At 56.6% G+C, this 26912-nt stretch overlaps 1 protein-coding gene across 3 annotated transcripts; it reads right to left on the reverse strand.

The window, feature by feature from the left end:
• Nucleotides 1-153: 153 nt before the first annotated feature.
• On the reverse strand, nucleotides 154-26330 carry CDK18 (cyclin dependent kinase 18). Of its 3 annotated transcripts, none has more exons than XM_060091051.1 (16): nucleotides 26129-26330; nucleotides 9222-9372; nucleotides 8909-9048; nucleotides 8218-8343; nucleotides 7323-7379; nucleotides 6382-6496; nucleotides 6102-6196; nucleotides 5820-5882; nucleotides 5213-5336; nucleotides 4975-5095; nucleotides 3897-3994; nucleotides 3567-3672; nucleotides 3395-3437; nucleotides 2665-2755; nucleotides 2262-2316; nucleotides 154-1580 (listed from the first exon to the last, which is right to left on the reverse strand). In XM_060091051.1, the coding sequence occupies exons 2-16, from the start codon at nucleotides 9343-9345 to the stop codon at nucleotides 1448-1450; spliced, it is 1491 nt and encodes a 496-aa protein (XP_059947034.1). In that variant the 5' UTR covers nucleotides 9346-9372; nucleotides 26129-26330; the 3' UTR covers nucleotides 154-1447. The 3 variants fall into 3 exon arrangements, with proteins under 3 accessions (XP_059947034.1, XP_059947032.1, XP_059947035.1); XM_060091052.1 differs by having other exon boundaries at nucleotides 1458-1580; nucleotides 2262-2339; XM_060091049.1 differs by lacking the exons at nucleotides 8909-9048; nucleotides 26129-26330 and having other exon boundaries at nucleotides 9222-9302.
• Between the last annotated feature and the right edge of the window lie 582 nt (nucleotides 26331-26912).

A 26912-nucleotide genomic window follows, 5' to 3' on the forward strand; every position in this document is an offset into this window, starting at 1 on the left:
TATGTACACATACAAGCAAGCCCCACCTGCACTCAGAAGGCCCGGAGAGGGCCTTCTGTCCTCCATCTTTGGCATCAATCTGTCAAAATCAGCTTTTCAGCATGAGACTGCTCACTCCTTTCTGTACAACATGAATTAAATATATTATCTGTCTTTGCGCTGAGTCACAGGACATTCACAGTACAGTGGGGGAGGAGTGGAGGGACCTGTGAGGAAGCCACGACCCTCCAGGGCTGCTCCTCAGGCTGAGAGGCGTGCGCAGGGGACCTGGCCTCCCCTTGGCCTCGCCATCCAAGATTCAGCCAAGTGTTGAGGAGACTTCGGGAATAGAATAGCTGTGCTCCATAGGGGTGGGGGGCGGGCCTTCTTGCTGGGGCCACGGGCCCTAACACTCCCAGTCCCCTGGGGCCTGGGGCTCGGGATCAAAGTCTATCCCGTCCTGTCCCACCTTCCTGTACCTCAGACTGTGGTGCTGATCCTCCTCTGGGGAGGCCAGGGGCATGGGGAGGCTGGTGCCCAGATAGGGTGGAGCAAGGACAGAGCCACGGGGGCTGGGACGGAGGGGACGAGGGAGGCTGTGCCAGCCCCAGGGAGCTGGCACCAGTGTCAGGGTGACCCTGCATATCTGGGTACCGTCCTCGGGACCCTGGCCCAGGGCCGGCTTACCAGCACTCAGGAACGATAAGCAGGAACCACTCTCGGGAAAGGGTGGACAGATAGCAGCTTGGGTCAATTTAAGGGCAGTGCGTGCTCTACCATCTGCCAATTTAAGGCAATCCCATTCAGACTGGGGAGACGGGCGGGCCCGGCTGAGCTGGCAGGAGTGCAGCTGGTGGGACCAGGCCACCACTGGACTCAACTGGGCGTCCAGCAGCATACGGGGCCTCTGGCAAGGAGTGGGGAATGGGAACAAGTGGGGGATGATGAGAAGAGGGGGTGGGGTTACAACTCCCTCTGTTGCTCTGGGGACACCCGCCCCTCAGGTGGGGGTGGGCTTTGGCACACACGTTGGCACCCAGGATTCCAGGGTCCCAGACAAGGTGCCATGTTGCTTCCTGCTCTCGGGGGGCGGGAAAGGGGGAAGACGTGTGGGCTCCAAGGGGCCTGAAAGGGACTCAACCAAACTGGTGAGGCAGGCAGGTACCCTGGGTGGGGAGGCATGGTGGTGCCCATGTTCAAGGCATAGCGCTCTGCCCGGCCTCTAGATTCTTCTGTCCATGTGGGTTCCATGCTGGTGTCTGAGCACTTTAGGGTGGGAAAGTGTCTGAGATCTCTCCCTGTCCCCTCACCTCCTCCCAGGGAAGCAGCTCATGCCCAGCCCCAGGGAAGGTGATGGAGGGGTTGGTGTCCAGGCCAAGGCCACTGGGGAGGCATGTGGGAAGAAGGGAGAGGAAACAGCCATGGCCAGCAGGGCTGCCGAGAGGTCTTCTGGACCAGCCGTTAGCCCTCACTCCTCAGTCCTCCGAGGCCACACGGGCCCCATCCTGCCGCAATTGTGCTCAGTGTGACCTCTTATCCCTTGGGCCGCAGCAGGGTGGGCATAGCTCAGAAGATGCTCTGCCGCCGGCTCTTCCCTCGCCCTGGAGAATGGAAGGAAAGATGTGGGACTGCAGGGAGAAGGCTGGGCCGAAGGTCATCTGACATCAGGAGGGATGGGCGTCCTCCAGAGCTACTCTGATAGAGCCAGCAAGAGCATGTGCTTGGGAGCTGGTCAGCCCTGGGTTCAAATCCCATCTCTGCTACTTACTAGCTATGTGAAATTGTACCTTAGCCTTCCAGAGCCTCAGTCTCATTGTCTGTGAAATGGGGAGCATTAACTAATAGTACCAATTTCAAGGGGTATTTTAGGATTAAATGAGATACTGCATGGAAAGCACTTATCGTGTCTGAGGCCATCGGCTAGTCTAGAAACAAAGTATAGCTCTCCCAGGATGGAGGCCAGAGAGCTCAGAATTTGCAGAGAGAATGAACCAGGAAAAGTGTGCACCTTCATCAGGGCTACTGTCAGATGCAGTGTTCTGTCTAGGGTGGGGGTTGAGGAGGGAAACGCAGGAGGAGGAAGCCTGGCAAGGAGATAGGGAAACCAGTCCCTTCCCTGCTCCCCACGGGCCCCCGGAAGACAGGCCAATGTCAGGGAGGCCACGCTGATTCCCACAGCAGGAGGGGCTGCTGGGCCCTATCTCTGTTCCTCAAGAGGGTGGAGCCGCCTGCCCTGGCCTCCTCTAATAAGAGGAGGAGGTGGGGGAGGCACGAGCCCCTACCTGGCTGCTGAAAGGCCAGGCCCCGGTAGCCTGGGTCCTTCTGGAGCTGGATCTCCTTCAGGGAGAAGATGGAAGCAGCTGGGGTGAGAGAGGGAAAAGGCCAGGAGAGAGCTGAGTGGAGCTGGCCCTGTTCCTGGAGCCTGAGGCCCCCACACCCATCGAGCGCCCCCTTAGTTAGGACTGGCCCAGGAGCACCTAACTGGCCTTTCAGGAAGCACCTTGGATCCACAGGGTTTCCTCCCCTCGTTGCAAATGAAAACCCAAGGAGCGGCAGCCAGGCTGCTCAGCTAGACCCAGGGCCTCTGGTCTCTTCATTCCGGCTCCTCCACTCACACCAGCTGCTCCCTTTCTCTGGTTCTGGGCTGGCCCTGCCCCCTTCCCCCAACCTCCCCTACACACTCACTGTCTTCGAGCTGGTGCACACGCTCCCCCAGAGACCGGAAGTAGGGGTGCCTCAGGGCCGCCTCTGCTGACACGCGATTCTTGGATTCGTACTGAAAAGCAGAGGGTGGGGGACTGCAGGGACCCCTCTGGGCAATGCTATTCCCATGCTAAGTTATATGACCAAGAAGGGAAGGGCCAGAGTCTAACCTGAGAAGCCCCTGGGGTCAGCTGCCCACTCAAGCCAAGGCAGTCTCAGAACTCAGGGTCTCAGGTCTCCAGCCACCAGGAGAAAACTAGAAATGGGGCTTTCAGAGAATGACCTCCTCTTGGGACGGAAATACAGATGCTGAAGCATCTAAGATCACAACTTTAATAGTAATATTAACATGTAATGCTAACAACTACCCTTTATCGTGTGCTTATTCAAGACAGGCACCATTCTAACCTCAATTTATCCTCAAGACCATCTTACAAAATGTGAATGATTCATTCTACTTTGCAGTTGAGGAAACTGAGTCACAGAAAAGCTCTGTAACTTGCTCACAGCTACACAGCTAGGGTCTGAATTGGGGTTTGAGTTGGGAGTGCACCCACTCTGAAGTCTGTGGAAGCCAGCACTCCCCTCGGGCCTGGTGGGTGGAGGGTACGCGGGGTACGCCAGCATGCAGGTGGGACGGAGGGCTGGGCTGGGATCGTGGGGCTTCAGCTCTCTGACTGCCTGGCCCTGGTCGGCTTGGGAGCACACTCACCAGGAGGAGGCCGGTCAGGAGGTTGGTGCCATCACTGTCCAACCTGCGGGAGGAAGGAGCTGGCCCAGTTCTGCTCTATGGGGGTGGGGTGGGACGGGTGGGGCTCACAGCCACCTCCGGGAGGGACAGCCAGGCCCACAGGCAGAGAGGAGGAGCGGGGACGAGGGGCTACCTGGGAGCATGACTGATGAGAGGCTGAGGCAGGTATCGGGGGAAGTTGTACGCTCGGAACTCGGACAGGGCCATCACACCAGGCCACGTCTCTTCCGTGGGGGTCCCTGGGGAGATGAGAAGGGGTGGCGAGGGCTGAGAGGCCAGGGCCGAGGGCGACTTGGAGGGGTGCAAGGTAGGAGGTGGGGTCATAGAATGACTGAGTCCACCGGGGGCCCCGCCCTGTAGAGATCCGGTGGGAGCTGCTCTTCCCAGTCCGGATATGCGCCCGGGCTGGACAGAATTCCGGCGCCCCCTAGTGGTGAGAGGGAGGGAGCGGCAGGACACTGACCGAGGAGTCGGAAGATGAGGTGCAGCTCCTCCTTGACCGTGGAGCCGGGGAAGAGGGGCCTCCCTGTGGCCATCTCGTAATGGATGCAGCCCACGCCCCTGCAGGGAGCAATGGGCAGGGGCGGTGTTAGGCTGGACCTCCTTGCACCCGCGCTTCCTAGCGCTGCTCCACCACGATGCCCTGCCACGGTGACTCAAATGGGTCATGGCACCGGGGTGGGTGGCCCACAGCTGCAGAGGCTCCTAGCACAGCACAGCCACCCACTGCAGCCTCCCTCTGGGGACTTCTCAGGGCTCTAGGACGCTTTGATCTCTCCCCTTTCACTCTGGAGGATTTGGGTCTACATAGCCAGCACCCGTGAAGCAGCTCTTCAAGCAGTGTTGTCTAACTTTCCATCATGTGCCCCTCTGGAAGAGAGAAGTCCACAAATCCACTCTCCAAGGAAACCCCTGGTGTAGGGCACAGCAGCAATTCATCAGAAAACTGTGTTTTACCTTTAAAGTTCGGCAATCTTTTCCTTCTACACTGAATCATATGTGTGTTAATTTTAAGAAAAAAAGTATCCCTTCTAAATTTTTCAGTAGAACTGATGCTTGGGTAAGATTCATCATATTTACTGTGGGGGCCCTCCTGTGCCCTCTGGTAACCCCCTATGTACCCCTGGGTGAATATTTCAGAAGCACAGCCTAGGAGAGTCTATTTAGAGCCAGGGAAACATCAATGTAGCTCTGACTTAATTCTATTTTTTTTAAAGCATCTTTTATTTTTTTTTCCCCTAAACTTGCTTCTCTTTATTTTATTTTTTGGCCACGCAATGTAGCATGTGGGGTCTTAGTTTGCCGACCAGGGACTGAACCCGCATCCCCTGCATTGGAAGCACAGAGTCTTAACCACTGGACCACCAGGGAAGCCCTCAATTCTTTAACATCCAGTTCAGCAGGATGCCACATGGCTTTTATTCAAAAGAGATTAGACAGTCCTTCGAAGAGGCCCTTGGGGGCAGCAAAAGCAGTCGCAGGTGCGGAAGCCCCTTCCCCACGCCCCCAACCCCCTGCCCAGTCCCACAGCGCTTGCTTACCACATATCGATGGGGGTGGAGTACTCCGTGGACCCCAGCAGCACGTCGGGGGGCCTGTACCACAGGGTCACCACCTCATTAGAGTAGGTCTTCGTGGGCACTGACTTGGCCCGGGCCAGTCCTAGGGACAGACCCGTCACTGAACCGCCCACCCCCCCACAACAGTGCCCACATCCTGAGGAGACTGTGTCAGATTCCTCCACTACCCCGCCCCAGCCCTGTGGGCTCTGGCCCTCACCGAAGTCGGCCAGCTTCAGCTCCCCTCTCTCGTTGATGAGCAGATTCTGGGGTTTCAGGTCCCGGTGCAGGATCTTGCGGCGGTGGCAGTAGGCGAGGCCCCGGAGCAGCTGGAACATGAAAATCTGGGGGAGGGAAAAGAAAGGAAGCAGTGCAAGGTGGGAGCATGTCCCATGGAGGGGAGAGACGAAGGGAGGAACCCTGCGCCTCTTCCCCGTGGCTGGGACGGGGACGGGGACAAGACTGGGTGGAGGTGAGGTACTTGGAGAGCTACCTGGTTCTCCTGCCCGCATGGAAGCCACATCCTGGGCCCCATCCACCCCAGGGAATCCCATCCAGAGGGCGGGGCACCAGGTGTGCAGAGGAGGCAGGAGGGTGGGGGAGGAGAAAGTACCCCAGTCGGGGAGCTGAGAGGTGCCACACTGGGCCAGGAAGCCTGCCTGTGTGGGGACGTATGCACACAGAAGAGGTCATTCATCCCTCTGAATTTCCCCGAAGCCTCTCTTCATCCTGGCAGGTAACTCATGCTCCCATTTGACAGAGAGGGAACCTGACGCTCTGCGTTAGAGCGGGGGTTGGGGGGGGGTCCATGACACGGAGGCTCTTACCTTGACGTTGTGCATGCTCATGAGGTTTCCACAGTGGTCCAGATACTGCTTCAGGTCACTGTCCTGGAACACAGTGCCTGGCTCAGCCCTCGCCGTGACCTGATGCCTGGCCAGGCGCCCTTCCCTGGGCAGGGCCCAAGCCGAGGAATGGGACAGGTCCCTGGATCTGAGCTGCCCCTAAGCCTGGGCCCTTGGGCCATTCCTGCATGGGAGCATCTGAGAACCTGATTCCAGAACAAGGCCTGGGCCACCCCCACCCTCTCCACCCCTACCCCAACTCACCAGGTACTCAAACACCAGAGTGAGGGAGCGCTCCGTGTGGATGAGGTCATGCAGGGTCACAATATTGGCATGTTTCAGGTTCCTCAGTAAAGACACTATGGGGAGACAGGCCTGCCTGGGTCCCTTAGGCCCCATATGCCCCTCATACTCTCTTCTCCTGGGACCAGCCTCAGGAGTCCCCATTCCAGCAATGACTCGGCCCCCAGGCTGCCATCAGGGCTCAGGCCAGGAACCCCTCCTCCCAGGAGCCCCAAGACTACAGGACCCTAGGATGCTGTACCCTCTCGGATGGCAGTGCAGGGCGCGCCTTCTTCATGTTCCAGCCGGATCTCCTTCAGGGCCACGAGGTTCTCTGTCAGTTTGCTGCGCCCTTTGAAGACTGTGGCATAGGTTCCCTGGGAACAAGAACCCCAGCAGCCCAGCCACATTCAGGCCCCGCTCTCCTCTGTCCAACGTCCTCCTCTTTGTGCCTCTGCTTGGGCCGTGACTTTGGCAGGACCACCCTTCCCTACCCCCCCTTCACTGAAATTCTGTTTCTTCCAAAGCCCACTTCTCTGTGAAGCTGTCCCTAACTCCTTCCCGGTCAGAAGGAACTGTCTTTCCTGTAAGCCCCCAGCAGGCAAGGTGTCCCTCTATTATAACACCAGTTTTGTTCTTCCTTATGTTCTGTTGATGTTTATGTGTACGTCTCCTCCGGGTTCCTGGAAGGAAAGGGCCACATCCTCCTCCTCTCTGTAAACCACTGCCCACCCCCAGCCTGGAACACAAAGCCCAGCACAGTGTTTACGGAAATAGCTAATAATTACACAGCACAAAAGCTTACAGTGACCTACTCAGTCCTCACAACACCCTATGAGGTACAGCAATTAGGATCTCCATTTGACAGAGGAAGAAACCAAGGCGCAGAGGGAGGTCACATAGCTCACACCAGGCCACAGAGCTGGTAAACAGAGGAGTTGGGATTTGATCCCCGACAAGAAATATTTGCAGGAAAAAAAAGACTGGATTCTGCCCCAGAGCCCATCAGCCACTCCATCCTCATGCCCTCCTCCAGGACCTGGGCCCACCTTAACACCTGCCAAAGGCTGGGCCAGACTGCATGGCGAGATCTGTGGGACAGGGGTAGTGTGACCGCAGACTGGGGAAGGCTGGGGAAGACCCTGTTCCTCCTCCTAGCCATCCTGCCTGGCGGCCTGGAGAAAACCCAACCCAGCCTCTTACCTCCCCCAGTTTGTCCAGTTTCACGTATGTTTCCAGTTTCCCAAAGCCGATATCTGACTGAGAGGGAGAGACATAGGGTCCTGTGAGCTTGAAGGCCCCAGCAGTCCCACATAGGGTACACCTCCTCACCCCCAGCCTCCAGGTGGAAAGGGAATGAGACCCCCAGGGGGCCTGAGGCTAGCAGGGTGAGGGCAGCCCCAAATCCTCCCTCTCCACTTCTCCCTGTCCCTGTGATAAAGGAGGGAGGCCTTGGAAGTGTGAGTTTCTTTCTCCCGTGGCAGTGGTGGGTGCAGAGCCCAGGGCTGTAGTCCTGGGATTGCCACAGGCCTTTATCACCTGTCTGTCTCCATCCTGCTCAGAAGCCCCTCAAGGGCAGGAACTGTGCCTTTTTCTCCACTGTACCTTGGGGGTCCAGTTCAGAACCCACCTCGCTACAGCCTCTCTCATCAGCACACTTGCTCCAGCTCAACCCTTAACAACCCAACCCTTAACCATACGGATTCCTGGGCCCCACCACCCAGAGTTTGATTTCTGTACGTATCTGGACTGGGGACCAGAATCTGTGTTTTGTAAGATGCTCCCAGGGAAATCTGATAGGCAGCCAAGACTTGGAAACACGGGCCAGCTGGTTTATTGACCTCACCCCGGTGAAGACTCTGGAACCCAGAGGAGGCTTGGAGCTCAGCTCCAGCGCTGGTGGGACTCAACTAGGGAAGGGAGGTGGACCAAGAGGACCAGCTATGGGAATCCTCTCAGCCGGCAGGTGGCGCCAGAGGCCCAGAAACCTCCCTGGAAACTACTGTAGGCCTCAGCTGGGACAGGCAAAACCAGGACTGATGTCTTTCAGGGGAGAGGGTGTTCCACCCAGGCGACCTCTGACCCTCTTGGGACTCACCAGGGAGGCACGGCGGGACATTCGGGTGAGTGGTTTGGGCAGGTCTGGGCTCTCCAGCTGCAGCTTCTGGAGGAATTCCTGGGGCAGACGGATGTCCATGGGCAGAGAGAGCCTCTTACTGATGTCCTGCAGTGGCCAGGATGAGACAGGGGTGCCAGTGTTTGCTCCAGGGTAGCTAGGGCTGTGGGACCCTCGCCTCTGGCCCTGGGCCTGGCTTTCCCTGTGAACAACCCCAGCAGGACTGAACCATGGGCTGCGAGGCTTCAAAGATGTGCTGAGACATACATGAACATCCAGGGATTGCTGTGTGACCTTAGGAGGTCCCTTCCCCTCTCTGGACCTCAGAGTCACCATCTGTAGCATGAGATTCCTGCAGACACTGTGATTCTGTAAGCATATTTTTCATACACTTGGGCACATGTATATGGGTCGTAAGACCAATAGTCAAATTGTCTCGCCCTTGCTAGGTACCATGAATGTTCTGAGCACGTGGCATATATTCTCATTTAATCTTCTCGATGACCATTTTAACACAAGGAGACTGTGGTACACAGAGGTTGCGTAGCCTGCTCAAGGTCACAGAGCTAATCAATGGCAGAGCCGGGATTTGAACCCATGAAGTCTGGCTCCAAGGCAACCACCTTCCTGGGCATACATCTGTGGATGTGTCGTAGAGCCTGGAGCCCCTCACCTCCATGGAGAAGCGGCGCTGGTTCTGCCGCCGGTACTGCATGCCAGGGGACAGCTGCCCGGGGTCCTCCCCTCTGTCTGAGGGGGAGAAGGTGCTGGACTCTGGCTGGGGGTCTCTGCCCAGAGGATGGAGCTGCAGGCCTGAGAGGGAGAGGCATCAGCCACCCTCCCTGCCTCTGCCCCGTCATGGGGGTGGGGAGGAGACTTCACTCTGCCCTTCCCCGACCAAGGCCAACCCCAAGGCCAGCCGCGCTGTGTCAGGGAGGGTGGGGAGGGGCAGGGGGATGCCGGGGGAAGGGCCCCAGACCCCTCACCCTCATTGTGCCGGCTGTGGAGCTGGTTGAACTGCTCTGTGAACTCAACCAAGGACTCCTCGATGGTCTCGGTGCGGGGCACTGACAGGGAGAAGCGGCGCTTAAAGTTCTTCATTTTGTTCATGATCAGCAGGCGGCAGGCCGCAGGGTCCTGGGATAGAAGTGAGAAGAGTGGGTGAGAACACGGCAATGGGTCCGGTCGACACCAGCTTCCCATCAAGCTCTGTCGCCCCGCACTCAGGGGCCAGGGTTGCATCTTCCTGACCCTCTTCCTCCTTGGGAATCTCATCCCCCCAGGATTCCCTGTCCCTGGGGAGATATTCACAGGGAATATTAAGCAGCACAGCAAAGTACTGCTCATAATAGCAGCTTGATGTGCCAATAGGACCCTGAAGGCCTCCCGAGGACCAGATGGTAACCTTTTAGCTGCTGGAGGTCTAGAGAGTTCTGGAAAGAGGCCAGGGGTGGCAAGGGAAGACACCAGAACTGAGTGGCCCTAGGGCCAGCAGCTCTTTACCAACTTGCATGGAAGAGGCTGAATATGTCAACAGCCAGTAAGCCTTACTGACTGATGCCCATAAGCTGAACATAGCTTAGCCTACACCCTTGTAACGCAGTCTGGTCCAAACCCCATTTCATCCTAATATTGACACTTGGGAGTCCCTCTCTGGCTTGTCCTGGGTCCCCAGGAGACAGGAAAAGAGAGGAAAGGGACAAGGGAGAGGATGTGTGCATCTGAGCTGGCCCAGCCCCATGCCTCCTGCTGAAATATGGGAGGTCAGGAGCAGTTGAATGTCTCAAGGGAAAGATAGAAATTTACCGGAAACGGCCCCCAGGGAGGGGAGGCTGAGCACTGCTGGCCCCTTCTGCACCAGAACCCCAGCAGGCAGGGTGTCTACTGCAGAGAACATGAGGAAGGAGAGGGGTGGGCTTCTCTGCTCACCCCAGGGCCCCTTCCCCAGCGAGAAGAGGTTCCCTCCCTGCGGCTCCTCAGCCCTCTTGCCCCCTGAGTGAGGGGACACCCGCTGGCCTCCCAATGAGACTTGTGCAACGGCTTCTTCCCATAGACCTTTCCTTCTCTGTTCTGCCCTGAAAACTCAGAGTGGGGCTGTCACGCCTTCCCTTCCCTTTCCCCCCTTCCCCTCCCCTCCCCTCCATGGTTTCATAAGCTCCCAGTGTGGCCACCCCCTCATTTCTACTCTGCCTTCTTCCCCCTCAGCTACAGTGGGGCTGGGATCAAGAGGCCTCACAAGGGCCTCCACCCACACCTGCCATGAAGCCATCAGGGCTAGCCCTGTGATGGGAGGGGGCCACCCTGCACCCTCTCCCAGCTTTTACCCGTGCACCAAGCATAGCCCATTTCCAGAGGATGCTCTCAGCACTGTCACTGGCCAGTAACCAGTTGCCAAGGCAACCAGGCCCCTCCTGAATCCTGGTTTAAGGGATTATGGGTCAGTAGCATGTTTACTTTGCTTATGGATCACATCCTTCTGTACTCAGCCAGCCTGGAAAGGGTCCTTTCCCTGGCTGCCCCCAAATACAGCTAAGTTGTGGCCCTCCAGCTCCTCTGAGCCCAGAGACTGGGTATGGCCAGGCACTCCTTCCTCAGGCTGGCACCTCTCAAAGCACAGGCGTTGGGTCTGCACTGCCAGCCGAGCCTACCTCTGTCAGTGGGCCATGAAGTCTCACTCAGTTCGGCTCAACAAATGAAGTGCCAAGCCTTACACTAGGCGCTGGGGTTAGTGGTGAGTAAAGCCTGGTCCCTCTTCTCAAGGAACTTGGGGGCTGTGAGGCCTCCTTTGATGAGAAGGCAGCTGAAAGCTCTTCTTCTTCCAGCTTCCTTGCAAAGCCCACCAGCCTGGAACTTTCTTACTTCTTCTCCATCTCCAAGCTCATTCCTGCCAGCCAACCTCAGCCACCCCTCCTGGCTCTGTGCAATGTCCGGGCCTGTCGTCTGCGGGATTCTCATGGACAGGAAGCTCCTAGAGGCTGCCACCCACCTCACTCTTGTGTGCAGCCAGCCGGGGATGGGGGGCATAAGGGGGGCTTCATGATGGTGGCAGCGTGTAGGCTCCAGTGACAAGAGGACCTCGACATGCCCTGCCTGTTGACTCATATTTCCCACACGACAGGAGAGTGGAGATGTCCCCATTGTACAGATCAACTGTTTACAAGTTGGCCGAACATCAGCCTCAGCAGGGAGTATTGGGAAACATTCAGATTCCCGGGCTTCGCCCTCAGCTTCTGGAACTGAGGCTCTGAGGATGGTGCCTGGGACAATGCATTTTTAAAAGTCATCCCCCATCCCACAAGTTGCACGGGGTGGCCAAAACCAAACAAACAAATGAAAAAAACCCACGCCCAATGATCTGAACACTAGAGCCATGGTTGGGAAGCATCTGAGGTCTAGGTAAGGGATGGTAATCTGCCCAGGTTTCCATATTGCACTCATGTGCTGAGATGAGGAATCCTCGAAGCTGCGGAGGCACAGGAAGGTGGAGGAATGCTGAGTGGAGGAGAAGACGCACCAGAAGGGAGAAGATGTCTGCCCTGCACAAACCAATGCCCCAAGCTCAGTCATGCTCATCCTAGGGGGGGCGGCGACTGGGCACTTGGCTCCCTGAGGTCTGGGCTCTGCCAAGAGGGGCCAGTCACTCCCTCTTCTAAAAACAGGCCTCCCCGTAAAGCCATCCTACAGTCTGGGATTTATGGGATGGCACATAGGGTTTGTGGCTCAGGAATCCACCAGTAGCTGCCATATATCTCACGCCCTTGCATTTGCCTGTAGGGGAGGGAGAGGGGAGCTCGTCAAAAGCCTTCTGGGAGGGAGGCCCCCAATCTCTACAAGACAAAGGAGAAGCAGCTTGAACTGCACCTGCCCTCCCTGTTAGCAGCAAGGAGACACAAGTGGGACCAGGAAGCACGTGGACGGTGAAACTGGGGACGGCTCACTTGAGCAGGAATGGGGGACCAAGCAGTGCGGACGATGGGAACCATCTGCTCTGCACCCGGCCTGAGAAGAGACCGAGAGGAAGTGGCTGTCACTGTGGCGGGAGCGATGGCGGTCAGATGTAGGGATGGACTTCCTGATGGTGGCAGGGGAGCAGGCGGCAGGGGTGGTGACCACGCAGAGAGGGGACGCTGCCCTCGGACGGGGACAATTGGGGCCTTGAACCCAGCAGGGTCTGGATGTGACAGGGCAGGCTGGGCAGTGAATAGTCTGTTGTTCCCTACCTCAGGACACAAGATGCCTCTGTGACTTCTTTCTTGGGAGAGTCAGTTCCTCAGATTTGAGGGTCAGCGGGGGAAGGGCGACAGGAAAAAGGCCTGTTACCTTCGTGCCGTCTGCCCCTCACCCCCATCTGGGGACAGAAAGGCTCAGTGTGACCCAGCCTGAAGCCAGCCCAGGGCTGGGCACAGTGTGGCCTTTGTCCCCAGGGCCAGGGAGCCATCTGGGGCTGTCCCCGTGCAACTGGTGCCAGGGGAAGAGGGAGACGGGCGTCCAAGGACGCTGGCCTGGCCGGGTGGGGTGGGGGGATGCTGAAGGAGAAGTCCCCCTCAGGAGCTGCAGGGGTGGGCAGGCAGACCCCCAACCAGGCCTTCCCTCCTGCCCAGGTGAGTCCATAGAGTTCTCGGCCTACCTCCCATCACCTCCTCCTGGGCACACACCAGCCAGCCCAGCACTTCCTGCTGGTGCCAGAGAAGCAGGTAGCTCAGGAGGAAGGAGGAGCCAGGCCGAGAGGAAACTGACACTTGCCCAGAGGCCACCGTGTGCCCCACGAGAAAGGGCTCGACTCCTGGAGTGTTAGCAGGAACGGGCACTCACAGAGCCACCATTCTAATCCTCCCTGGCTCGCCCGTGGAGGACAACGCGGCTCCCAGAGGGGAACTGACTTGCTCAAAATCATGCAGCAATTTCCTGGCTGTTGCCAAGTACACAGACTCAGTGACCACATTGCTCCTTTCTTCTCCTAACTGGAACTCCCCCACCCTGCCCCTCCCTGCGGCCTAGGCTGTAAGTGTGGTTTTCTACCTTCCAGGTCTCCTCCACCGCCACCCGGAATTAAAGTCAGACAACCCCAGCTTCCAATCCCATGCCACCACTAGCAGGCTGATGACGGCGATTCAGTGACACCATCGCTCGTAGCTTTGGCTCTAGTCTTTCATTCAACAATTATTTATTGAATACCTACTATGTGTCAGGCACTGTTGTTAACCCTGAGAATCCACTTGTGAACAAAACAGACATTAATCCTGCCCTCATTAATCCTGACACTCTAAAGGGGGTGGGGAGAGGCAACAAGGAAAATAGTAAATAAAATATATGGCATGTTAGATGGTGACAAGAGCAACAGAGAAAAATAAAACAGGGAAGAGGGATGGGGTGTGAGAGGTGGGATGTTGCAGTTTTAAATAGGGTGGTCAGGAAGTCTTCCCTGAGAAGGTGACATCTTCTGGGAAAAATTCTGAGTAGGCACCGGGGAGGGAGCTAGTCATACAGAATCTGGGGGAAGCAGGTCAGCAAGGGAACAGTAGGTGCAAAGGTCCTGAGGCAGAAGTGAGTTTGGTACGGTCTGGGAACAGCAGTGTGGCTGGAGAAGAGAGCTGATCATGTTGGGGCCCCTCGGGATTTGGGAGGGTTTTCGGAGATGAGTGATTTGATCCCATTTAGGTTATAATTGGCTCCCTCTGGCTGCAGCAGGGAGGTCGGTCAGGAGGTGATGGCTGGGGGAAGCGTAGAGCAGTGGAGGTGGGGAGAAGTGGCTGGATTCTGGGTATACTTTGAAAGTGGAGCCAGAGGGATTTGCGGACAGATTGTATATGGGGTGTGAGAAAGGAGTCAAGCAGGACTCTGAAGGGCTTGGCCTGAGCAACTGGAAGGATGGGTGGCCATAGTGGGGATGGAGTATGCTGGGACTGGAGGTCTGGGTGGGGTTTTAGGCATGTGTTTCATGTCCAGTGGATGTCTGAGTGGGGATGCTGAGTGAGCTGACACAAGGAAGACATCCAGAAAATGTTAGCTCTCTTTTCTCCTTTTCTTTTTCTCTCAACTTCCTGCACAGATGTAAAAATGTACCAGAAAAGAGGCCCATATAAAGCTCATCAAACACATCCCTCACAGACGTTCTTATAGCCCATAAGGCACTTTGAAGCCTTGGGATGGAAGAGGACCAGGGAACAGGGAACATGGTTGGCAATTGGCAGGCCTGAGCCACCAGATGGAGAGGGAAAGGCCAGGCAGGAGGGGTCCCCCCAATTATTTGTTTTTTTGCTTGTTTGTGGGTTTTTTTGTGTGTGTGTGGTACGCGGGCCTCTCACTGTTGTGGCCTCTCCCGTTGCGGAGCACAGGCTCTGGACGTGCAGGCTCAGTGGCCATGGCTCACGGGCCCAGCCGCTCTGCAGCATGTGGGATCTTTCCGGACCGGGGCACGAACCCGTGTCCCCTGCATCGGCAGGCGGACTCTCAGCCACTGCGCCACCAGGGAAGCCCCCACCCAATTATTGACGCAACTCGGGAGGGCCACGCCGGGCAGGGGACCTGCGCCTCCTAGCTGACTGCTCTTATCCACGGGGCAGGCCAGGCCGGCCCACGGGCCCATCATCCAGGTAGTGCAGAGGTGGCCTGCCGCTCCCCACCCCCTGGACGACCTCTGCCAGGCCCCAGAACTAACACCTGCCTCTAGGCTGGGACACCTGGGCGACCCAGACCGGGAGACCATGGAGGCAGAAAAGGAGATTGACAGAGCATCCAGGGAAGCTGGGCCACAGCCTCCCTCTCACAGAAGTTTGGCTGCAGACTGGTGCAGAGGGAGGAGGTCAGCTTCACTTCCTAACCTCCAGGGAGCCAGGCTCTGAGATTCCTCAGAGAACCCTTATGAGAAGCCCCTTTGCCTCCCTCCTGAATAAAGTCCCATTCACAGTAAAGCCTGCAACCCAAGGTCCTTCAAGACCTGCCCCCACTGGTTCCTCTCGGGCTCTGCTCTGCCCACTCCCCAACACAGCATGCAGTTCAGGTCCTGGGTATTCAGAAGCTTCCCAGACCCCCTAGGACCGCAGGGTGCCCATCTGATGGGCACACTCCATGAAAGTACATCATCCACGGGATCACAGTGAGGACTTTCCTGGTGCCTCCCTCACCAGGCGTGCTTGATTCCTGAGCCTAGTGCTGGTCACATATAGCAGGCCTGGCTGGCTGTTTCACCAGCACATGGAGCACCTACTGCATTCCAGGCACACGTTAGATACTTTTCCAAGTCCCTCTTTTTGCTTTGTTTTCTTTTCTTTTAGCGCTCAGTCTCTGAGTTCAGGGACAGGGGAGGAAGGATGTAACTTCCAACTGCCCACTTTCGGAAGCCCAGGGGGCCTGACCCTTGGTCCCAAAGGCTGACCACCAGCTAGGATCCTTACGACGTTCTCTGCTGCCCATTTCCTACCCCCACCTTGGCCACTCAGTCACTCTGGGCCTTTGGGCAGGTTTCAAAACAACTAGAAGCCACAGCTGACCAAGTCTGCAGACGTCATGAATTGAGACTTCAGAGACACTCCCTCCTTCCAGTAGAACTGTGCCTGCAGGGAGCCAGCAGATACCATCTCTTCCTTCATCCTCTAGCGGACGCTGCCTTGCACAGCTTGAGGCTTTAGTTTCCCTAGTTTGCGACAAACCTCAGGAGACTGGCTGGAGCTGAGAGGCAGTGGCAGAAGCAGAAGCAGAAGCCCTGGAGCCCTCATCACTCACCTCATTCCGCGAGCTCTCGCCTGGATGAGAGAGGCTGTCAGCCTGGGGCCTTCTGAGTGGTCAGAATCAAGGGGACAGATAGGCCTGTGGTCATTCTACCAGCGAACAGATGCTCTGGACACAGGGACAGAGCTCAGAGAAGATTCTCACATCCCCTGTTGGAATGCAGGAAGCAGGCGGGGAAGGCCTTCCAGGAGCAAGCAGGACTAACCTGCAAGAAGCCGGTCAGGAGGCGAAGCGTCTGGGGCTCAGAGTGGTCCCTGCCCTGGACACATGCACCACTAGCCTCCACGGCGTCCTACCTGACGCAAAAGTCCCGCAGTGAGGGCCACGTGCTGCCCAGCCCTGCTCTCCGAAATCCTCTGTAGTTTGGAGTCATGGAAGACGTCCCAGCTCTCCCACCTACTAGCACTATGGCCTGGGGAGACACCCATGCCTCAGTTTCCTTTTCTGCCAAATGGGGATAATGCCTAACCGCCTATCCAATTGCCACTGGCTGCGAGACCTAACTTTCTCCGTTGCTTTCTGATGATGTCACTTCCCTATTTTAAATCCTTCAATATTAACACCACCCTCAGGAAAAAGTCCAAACTCCAGTGGCCAGAAGACTAGGCCTCCTGTGTTTTGACCCCTGTCTCCTTGTCTCAGCTCTCACCCCTCCCTGGGGGGGTCCAGCTTTATGAAATGTACTTGGCGTTCTCAGGATAAACCACACTCACGGCCCACATGAAACTTCACTTGGCCTGGGATGCCCTTTCTCATTTTTCCCTAGGTAAAACCGCTGCCAAACTCAACTCAAGTGTTGCTTCCCCTGGGAAGCCGCATGTGGCCACCCCTCCTCCCACAAGGTAAAATGAGATGCTTCCAGAGCAGCCTGTGCACATTCGTAACTAGATGGTGATGTCTTCATGGCAAGAGCGTGGTCTCAGGCAGCTCTGCTTCCCCAGCGCCTCACGGTGGAAGGAACCTACCAGGTGCTCAGCCCGTGTTTGTAGAATGAATGAACTCACGGCTGAACTAGACCATAGCCAGTGCACCATAACGACTCATTCAAGCCTCTTTCCTCTATAGACATTGAAACATTAGGGCCATTGAAGACAAAGACCTTTTGGCACCTTGAACCCCCAGAACACTCTGTCTGTCTGTGTGCAGACCCTTCCACTCTCAGGCAGGCCAGGGACCTGTTTCTACGTTTACCTTCTCCTTGTCAGGCCAGCCCTACTCTTAGCAGGTGGGACTTGAGCCCACGGGGATGGCCTGGCCCTGCCCTCTTTCTGGGCTCACTAGAGCAAGCCCGGGGGTCCGTCAACCAGCCCTGGACTCTCTGTGACATCTTTCCTCCTCGGTTCTCCTGGCTCTCAGTGGGAACTGGACCCCAGACACCTGTGGGCCAGGGACAAGGGGAAAGCCAGCAAAGTGTTCCCATCTTCAAGGCTCAAGTCAGGCATGACCTCTTCCTGGACGCCTTCTACGATGCCCCTCATGTCCTCTCTAGCCTGAAACCCTGCTGGCCCAGCCAGGTGGGGGTCCCTCATCTGTGCTCCCACGGCATTCTAGATGTCCCCAAGTAAGCACCCTTGACTCCCTGTACTGTAACTGCTTGCTTGTCTGTTTCCCTAGTTTGCCTGCGGGCTTGTTAAGGGCAAAAACTGGGTCTGACTCATCATTACACCCCCTTGTGCCTGACATGGGGCCTGGCAGCAAGCAAACCCTCAAATGATCAGTGAGCAAATCTATGAAAGCTGAAAATTCCTGGTTCTGGGAGCTGTTTGGAGGTAAGAGGGCTGCCAGGAGACTGTCAGTTGCCCACTGGACTCCAAGCCTCATCTGTAACCTAGCCCTCCTTCTCTAGCCAACTCTTCCCCATGGTGGTGGGGGGAGCGTGGGCTGGGGCAGAGGGGGCAGCTTCCTGCCCACCAGCGACTCCCCCAGTGAGGTCTGGGGAGGCCTCAGGGTTGGCAGGTGCCACAGCACAGTGAGGGATGGACAGGGGATGGAAATGATCCTAAAGAGAGGTACCCACTGAACATGCACCGAGTTGGGGCCTCCAGGGCTTGTGGAGAGGGGCTTGGCAGGCCTTGGGGCCCTCCTCATGGGCTCCCATCCCCTAGGGGAAGATTTCCAGGGCCTCACAGGTCAGGTGCACTACCCAGGCTCAGACCTTGGCCTCAACCCCTACAGATGACCCCTCCTGACCACCCCCCCATTGGTGTGAGCCCCACATCAGCCCTGCTGATACTCTGCTCTTTTTGGCTGCCTGAGGCTCAAGGAATGAAGCCACGTATATCATCTTCTGGTATTTTCTTTTTAGCCTTTTCTGGAGACCCAGCTAAGGCTGGCCTGTAATCTTTGCGGAGGCTCTGGATTTTTAAGTGATAAGATGGGACAAGGTGCCCTTCTGTCTGCTCTGGTCCTGGCCACGCAAAACATCCCAGACCAGAGGCTGGAGCAAGGAGCCAGCGTAGGCAAGATCTCTGTCTCCCATGTCTGCTTCCAGACTAGGCCTGCCTCATCTCCCAGACAGAGAAGACCCTTTTCCACTCCTCTTAGCAGCATCCATTAAAGACCCTCAAGGAAGGTCCCTCACCTACTACCCAGTGTTTTTAAAATTCCAGAGTCTGGAACCTCTTCTTAGGTCTTCCTTCCTAAATCCCAATGGAAATAGCTCACAACCGTTTCCCCTCTGTTTGCTTAAGGACAGATGCTGATGCCCACCATCCTCTATACAATCAGTAGGAGGAGAAATAAAGAGCATCCAGGTCACCTCTCCTTCAGCCTTCCCTTGTCCAGACTGAAGAACCTATCATGGGATCTTTGTTAACGTCTCTTTGGTTTTCACCCCATGCCCAACTTTAGCAACGGAACAGCAGGGGCCTTCCAGCTCTGGCATCCCGGGGGACTGCTCAGTCTCATGAGCAGGGAGGGCAGGAGGGGAGGGTTTCCCAGCACCTCCAGACCACATTTCTATTTATACTCCACTCCCAGGCCTCCACCGTCACCAGTTTGGCCCAACAATGCCAGGCCCACATTCTGAAGGACCCTGGCCAACATTCTCCATCCTTTAGGGTAAGCTGGCTTCCTCACACTCAGCATGGCCTCCCTCTCACCAGGCTGGGCCCAGGTGGCCGCCTCGGCCTGGACCACCTCCCTGCTCCTCTCTGTCTCCAAGGCCCCCTCTGGGATGCCTCTGAACATCCTGCCATTGTTCAACTGTCCTTTAAACGTCCCATCAGCGGCACCCACCACCCAGGGCTCAGGGGTGGCGCTGGTTTCTCCTAGACCCTCTCTCACTTCACAAGTACCCACTCACACCAGGCACTGTCCCAGGCTCTTGGCTTGTCTTCCCCTCCCCCAGCCTTCTGGTTCTCCTGCTTCTTTCTCCCTCCCTTGTCTGGTGGACTTACTTTCTCTACCTGTCCCTGAATGTCGGCGATCCTGAGAGTTCCCTCTTTGGCCCTTTGTTCCCCCCCATCTACACTCATCCTGGTGACCTCATGCTCTCCTGCGGTGGAAACCACCACCCATGTACTGATGACTCCCAGATCCACAGCTGTGGCCCCACCAAGCCCCTGAGCCTCACACACACAGGCCCAACTGCCTGCAGGGCATTTCGGTTTAGATCTTCCCCTAGGGTCTGAGATCCTAGAATTACCCCACTAGGCCTAGGACAGTCCCCGAGACAGCAAATAGTTTGAGATGTGTATTTAAATGAAAAGGGCATTTGTGTACAACTTGTAAAAGCTGTATGTGTGCCAGATATACATGTATCATACATGTACACTATATAAATATATGTAAATACACTGTATATAATCCAGAAGGTTATAAATATATGTGTGTGTGTATATATATATATCCCCCCCCACACATATATATATATTTCAGAAGGATCTAAGTTAAAATGCTAACAGTAGTTATATAACAGGGTGGCAGAATTATGGATGATTTTAATACCTTCTTTTTGCTCATTTGCATCTTCTAATATTTCCATAATGAACATTCACTGCTAATGTTAGAAGAAGAAGTAACGGGCTTCCCTGGTGGTACAGTGGTTGGGAGTCCGCCTGCCGATGCAGGGGACACAGATTCGTGCCCTGGTCCGGGAAGATCCCACATGCCACGGAGCGGCTGGGCCTGTGAGTCATGGCTGCTGAGCCTGCGTGTCCGGAGCCTGTGCTCCACAACGGGAGAGGCCACAGCAGTGAGAGGCCCGCGTACCGCAAAAAAAAAAAAAAAAGAAGAAGAACTAACGCTTCTTTTTAAATGAAAAAAAGTATTTTTAGGTAGATTCCAGAACTATTTAGTGCAAACCTTGGGAGAACTATGGTTTTCTTGATCAGGGTCGGCAAACTTTTCAGTAAAAGGCCAGACTGTCAGTATTTTAGGCTTTGTGGCCATATGGTCTCTGCCATTATACAGCTCTATCCCCATAAAGGACCCACAGACAAGATGTAAATGAATGTGTGGCTGTGTTCCAGTAAACCTTCACTGTGGACACGAAAATTCACATTTTATGTAATTTTCAAGTGTCACAAAATATTACTTTCAACTTTTGAATTTTTCCCAACTACTTAAAACTATAAAAATCATTCTTAGCTCACGGGTCAGAGTAATATAGGCTGGATTTGGCCAAGAGCCATGGTTCGCCAAGCCTTGCCCTTGGGCATCAGTGCCTGGATGGCTTTTGAATCCGGCACCCACTCCTTTGGGAAGTACTTATTTTCCTCTTATCTGCTAAGGAGGAGGTCTTCCAGGCCTTTCTCGTCCACTGAAGCTGTGGCAAGGACCAGCTGCCCTGGTCTCAGCTGGGGGAAGGCCCTGTGCTGCAGAGTTTGGGGGAACAGAGGCAGAGACCCTCCTGGGGTCTCCGAGCACAGCTCACCTTGCCAGCAGGATTGGCAAAATCTGGAACCACAAACCAGCCGTCCTGGACGGAGCTCTAGAAATCTCCTAGTCGGTGTCCTTGTTTTTCGGGTGAAGAACGGAAGACTCAGAAAGGGGAGCGAGCTGCCCACGGCCACTGGGTTGATGGGGCAGAGGCGAGACTAGAACTGAGGGCTTGTGACTTTGAGTTCTATGCCCTTTCTGCTCCCCCAGGGTTGGAAGGGATGGCAAGGACCTGGCCGGAGATGGCATTCCCCGCACCGGGCACCATTATCAGGGAAATCAGCAGCCCACTGGAGGGCTGCCTTGCACAGGGAAGGAGCCAGGCAGGTCTGGCGTCAGCCCAGAATGTGGCACCCAGCCTAGTCGTGGCAAGGGGTGCTGCCAGCTGGGCTCCGTGCCAGGAACAGGGAAGGGCTCAGGGCCCCCTTTCCTGGCCTCAGCCTATGCCCTGCTGGCAGAGGGGGTCTAGAGACCCAGCACCGCTGATGTCATGAGTGTGATGCCCTTCGGTGCAGGACCTACCGCCTACCTGCTTCCAGGCACTGGATTCTGCCAGGATGTGGGGAAGGACAGCCACGTCCCCTCCTGGGCCTGGTCACCCAGCAAGAATCTCCTTCGCTGGGTGGCTAGGGCCAGAGGAGAGAAGGAGCCCCAGTTCCTGAGGGGATCCCCAAAGGCAGGAAAGGGGAGGCTCCTTTAGGGAAAAAAGGTGTGAGGACAAAAATCATTCTGGAGCTTTGCCAGAGCTTCCCACAATAGTGATAAAACGGAGAGGGCGCTCAGGGTAAGGGAGGGTAGAAATGCTTTAAGAACAGAGTTTCCTGCCCAACTGGGGGCCAGAGCCCTGGTTTCTACAGGGATCAAGGAGAGGCCAGGGTCCTGAGAACTGTCAAATGTGGCCACTAACTCCGTCTGCCACCACCCTCGATAATGACACCAGGCAGGGCAAAATTCAAGGAATATTGTGGACATTATCTCATTGGAATTCTCACAACCACATGAGGTAATACTATTACTCTCTCCATTTTCTAAATGAGGAAACTGAAACTTGGGTGAGCAAGTTCCTTCACCTAAGGCAACCACTTACTGAGCGACAGCGGCAGGATTTGCACTGACCCTGGAGTCCATACGCTGCCCCCACCCACGGTGAGCAGGAGGCACACATTCCACACACAAAAATGATGAATGCACCAGCTGGCCATTGTCGGGTCATGCTGTCTACATTGACCCCTCTATTTCCAGGGAAGACTTTATTTCATGTTAGAAGGGTGGGGTGGGAGCACAGGGTGAAACCATTATCCAGAGTTCCAAGAAAGAGGGTCTCACCACTGTCCCTTCAAAAGTTCGGGCCAGGGGGCTTCCCTGGTGGCGCAGTGGTTGAGAGTCCGCCTGCCGATGTAGGGGACACAGGTGCCCCGGTCTGGGAAGATCCCACATGCCGCGGAGCAGCTGGGCCCGTGAGCCATGGCCGCTGAGCCTGCGCGTCCGGAGCTTGTGCTCCGCAATGGGAGAGGCCACAACAGTGAGAGGCCCGCGTACCGCAAAAAAAAAAAAAAAAAAAAGTTCGGGCCAGGGCTTCCCTGGTGGCGCAGTGGTTGAGAGTCCGCCTGCCGATGCAGGGGACACAGGTGCTCCGGTCTGGGAAGATCCCACATGCCGCGGAGCGGCTGGGCCCGTGAGCCACGGCCGCTGAGCCTGCGCGTCCGGAGCCTGTGCTCCGCAATGGGAGAGGACGCAACAGTGAGAGGCCCGCGTACGGCAAAAACAAAACAAAACAAAAAAAGTTCGGGCCAATGTCTCCAAGACCAGCGTGTCCTGCCTCACCAGGGTAATTCATGCTGTCAGGAAGCCTCAAGACCCTTTTCAGTTCAAAGGCAATTCTCACACCCGCCTCCTCATTGCTCCTCCTCTGCAGACAGAACCGGGGAGATTTCAGGAGCAGATGTGCTCTCCTTCAGACAGGAGGTCTGGCTGAGATGCGCCTACAGCCTTCCCTCTTCCTGATCTGCTGCTGCGCCACTGGCCAGCTCCTGCCAGACCCAGCCACTGGCTCTGTCATGATCCTGGGTCCCAGACCCTCTGCCTGAGTTGCCAGGAGTCCAGCCTCAGAGCTGGGTTCCGTGTGTGCGCACACATGCGCTGTGGGGACCAGGACAAGATCTTGGTTTGCTCCCACCCCCTGGAGATGGGAAAATGCCTACTCAGCAGCTAATGCCAGGAGGGCGAAGGGTCCAGGGTGGACGGGGGAAGAGGAATGTGACTCACACCCAACGGGGTGAAGCTAATCAGGTGAGTCTGGATCCAGGCCAGCCACTCCCTCCCGGACAACAGAGCAGAACAGGGACTGCAATTAATTAAGTACTGGGGGAGGGTCTTCTTACCCCAGGGAAAGGAGGCCCTGCCAGAGGCCCTCAGAGAAGGGAGCTGCTGGGTTTCCAGGTCCCAGTGCCTACCTCACTCATCCTAGAAACTGGGATAGAGGGGAAGGTACAGTCCCACAGCACAGATTCCTGGTCCCCTCCTGGCAGGTTCTCATCCAATTGGTATCCCACCCCACCTGCCATTCTCTTACACAGAGCCCTCCTCCCCAACCTGGAGGAACAGGAAAGATACTCTCTAAGGGCCTGGCCTGGTGGGATTAGGAAAGCCTGCCTCCAGTCTCTACTGAAAGCCAGGCACAGTGCGATAACTAGGAATTCCCTTCCAAATAACAAATACAGCTACCGGTTATTTAGCATTTGCCGTGTGCCAATGCATTACTTCATTTAATTCATGCAACAAACCTCCTTATTATGATCCCCATTTCATAGATGAGGAAACTGAGGCTGGGAGAAGCTCAAGAGTTTGCTGGGGAGAGAGAAGTCACACAGCTGGTATTGATACTTGCAGGAGCTGGGCTGGCCCTCTCCTTTAGGCCTCAAACTCAGGGAAGGAAAGAAGAAATCCACTGAGGGATGGATGGAGATGCTGGACAAAAATCCAAAACAGGGTGACCCCAGAAAGTAGAGGCACAGCTGGAGTAGGAGCTGGGAGAAGCCAAGCGAGGCTCTGCCCTATAGTATGGGGCTTGTTTGCGTGGGCACAGGAAGGCCAACTTGGCAGAGGACAGTCTGGGTCTGTCGAGAAAACAAATGCAGCCATAAAGGCAGCTTCATCTCCTCAAGGCCCGATGGGGAGGCTTCCAAGGCAGGCAGCTCGATCAGTCCCACGAGATCTTAGACCAAAAACCTACTTGTTCCTCAGACCAGGTACCCTCTCTCCTGCGATCCATGGAGAAGCTTGGTCCTGCCTGGCACAGGACAAGGGGGAGCCTCCTTACTCACAGCACCAGCCCCATCCTTCCTTCTCCAAGGACTGCTATAGAACCAGACAACTCCAGAGTAGGCTGGCATCTCCCTTGATGGGGCAGGAACTAAGAGCCAGGGGACTTGAGGTCAGATGAAGTGGGCTGGATCCCACCTTTGTGGATTTGGGGAAGGTTGGTATCTCAGAGTCTTTGTTTCCTCACCATAAAATGAAGATAATAATACCTACTTCATACAGCTGTGTGACACACTACTTGGCACCCAATCAATAATAAACGCCCAGTCAAACATAAAATCAAAAAATGGTCGCCACTGAGGCATTCAGAAATCGGATGCAACTTACTGAAGTCTACTCTGGCTCTGGAAACCCCAGCAAGTTTGGGAAGAATGGAGGCTCCTGGTGGGGCATGGGCAGCCAGCGGGGAGAGTCCCAGTGGGCAATGAGGTTGAGGGCTGGGGGGAGGTCAGCCTCACAGGCTCATCAGCTGCACAGGAGGTTGACCGGGGCAGGGTAAACCGAGACAGTAGCTGTGCTGTGGCAAGGTGACCCCCTCTCCAGAGCACCTTCAAGATGCAGACCCAAACCCAGGAGCCAGCGTTGAGCCAAGGTGGTCCCAGCCCCCTGCCCAAGGCAGAGGGAAGGCAGGGGATCTCTGAGGACATGTCTGTCAGCCAGACATTCCAGGCATCCTCGTCCTCGAGGATTCTACTCCCTCAGGCCAGTGTCCAGGAATGTGTTGTGTGCCCATGCCCAGTGGAAAACACCACACGAACATGTCGAATCTCACAGGGTGCTGACACAGGAGAGGCAGGCTAGTGGTGTCAGTGAGTCACAGGGCCCAGGACACAGTCGGGGAACTGCTGAGGGCTGGGCTGGGGGTGAGGCTGAGGTTCTGGGAAGCTGACCCCCACTCCTCACAGCCCCAACTCTCCCACCCTTGCTTGCGGGAAGGGGTTCAGAGAGAATCAGAAAGAGGTCACTGGTGCCTAGCAGGGCGTTGACCCCAAGCACAGAAGATCAGTTACTGTCTCAACAACCGGACTCCCACCACAAGGCCTGCAGACAGCTCCAGAAACCCCCGGCCCCTAACAAGGAGAGAACAGAGGCCTCCAGCCAGAGCGGACCTCAGATTTCTGATTCCTCATCATCTCCCCCAGAGACAGAAGAATCCTCAAGCCACATCTCCCAACAGGCCACCCACCCTTTCCCACCGCTGCATTAACCCTTTGCCCGCTGCTGCTGGGTGGGGAGGTGGCACTGCCCCTTTGGGCTCCCGGGTGGGCAGGGAGAGAAGAGGCGCAGTAACCCCCAGAGGCCCCCACTCAACCCCCCCCCACACCCCTCGGCGCTGGAACCTGCAGGGCTTCACGTGTCCTGTCCTTCCACCTTCACCCCAGGGCCCTGGCCTCCCACCCAGCCACAGCCTGCCTCTCTGGAAAGTTCACTGGAGCCCAGAAAGCCCTTCAAGGCGGGATCTGGTCCCACACTGGCGGATTCTCCCGTTACCGGAGACTCCTGACACTTGCCCTTCCCAGAAGGAAGGGAACTGAGAAAGCGCCTGGTTCCCGATGGGGTGGAAAACTTTGCTTCCTAGGAGCCCGGGGGCCAAAGTGAGTACCGGTGGAGACTCCCGGGAGTGGGGGGGTTGGGGTTGGGGTGGGCGGAGGATCTGAGAAGGCAAAACAGTCCTCCCTCCTAAGCACCTGGAACCTGGGACCGGCCTTTGCAGGGCATCGCCCACCCCCCAACACTCTTGTCCACTCGCCTCGTGATCTCGGACCTCTCCATGTCGCTCCGGTATTTCCCTCCAACCTCTCGCCCCAGGGCAAAAGCAGAACGGCGCCTTTAAGAGCCGCTCCGCTTACCTTTGCTCCGTTCACCCGGCGCCGCGGTACCCCCTCCTCCGACCTCCCCTTCCTCCCCGCGGCGTGCCGCTCGCCCAGCCGGCCGGACACAGCGCGCCGCCCGCGGGACTCACCGCGCGTGTCCTGGGGTCCGCGGCGCGCCAGCTCCAGCCCGCGACGGCCGGGGTGCGGCGGGTCTGGGCGCCGTGCCCTGCGCCCTGCTGGGGTCCCTGCCCGGGCTCGGGGCGGCTTCCCCAGCTCCGGAAAGGTGAGCTGCTCCCCAGAGAAGCTGCAACCTGAGCTAGAAGAGGAGGAGGAGGAGGGAGGAGGGAGAAGGGGAGGGGAAGGGAAGGGGTGGAGGAAGGTGGGGAAGAGGAGGGAGGGGGAGGAGGAAGAGGAAGGGAAGAGCCCGGCCCCCGCCAGAGTTTTTCACACGTACAAGTTGACTCCTCCCCCGTCCCTCCCGCCCTGCCCACTGCCGCTGCCAATCCCCAGGGCTCCCTCTGCCCGGGTGCCCACCCCTTTCTCCCACTCTGGGAACCAGGGTCCAAGTGCCTCTTCCGGTTTCGTTCCTAGGCCTGGCTTCTACCAGCCCTCTGGGACTGGCCCTGAGAGCCTTCACTAGGGGATGAAGCCCTCCGGACTCACACAGGACTGGGGCCAGGGCACAGGGTGATTTGCTGAGTGTCCACCCGTAGGTGTAGCCCTTCCAACCTTCTGAGTCTGAACCTGGATCCCAGCATCTGGCACCGCAGGAGCTAATGTGCATGGCCAGGTCCTGTTGGTCATTTTCGCCCTTAGAGTTCTTGACAACAGTATTCCTGGCAGGGCTGTCCCTCTGTCCTGTCCAGTGGAACTTGTCACTTATCTTTAGGTAAGTAAAGGTAATCATCACTCCCACTTCCTCCCCTGATGAGT

This window comes from Mesoplodon densirostris, chromosome 2 (assembly GCF_025265405.1).
Source record: "Mesoplodon densirostris isolate mMesDen1 chromosome 2, mMesDen1 primary haplotype, whole genome shotgun sequence".
Taxonomy (NCBI): domain Eukaryota; kingdom Metazoa; phylum Chordata; class Mammalia; order Artiodactyla; family Ziphiidae; genus Mesoplodon; species Mesoplodon densirostris.

What these genes read in the sequence shown, in the direction of transcription:
- CDK18 (XM_060091051.1), bottom strand. Translation starts at nt 9,345, where the DNA reads ATGAACAAAATGAAGAACTTTAAGCGCCGCTTCTCCCTGTCAGTGCCC. An exon ending in CTCTGGTGTTTGAGTACCTG is followed by an intron (nt 5,883 to 6,101) that starts GTGAGTTGGGGT and finishes ACTGTGTTCCAG; the next exon opens with GACAGTGACCTGAAGCAGTA. An exon ending in TCCTGACCGGCCTCCTCCTG is followed by an intron (nt 2,756 to 3,394) that starts GTGAGTGTGCTC and finishes TCTGCTTTTCAG; the next exon opens with TACGAATCCAAGAATCGCGT.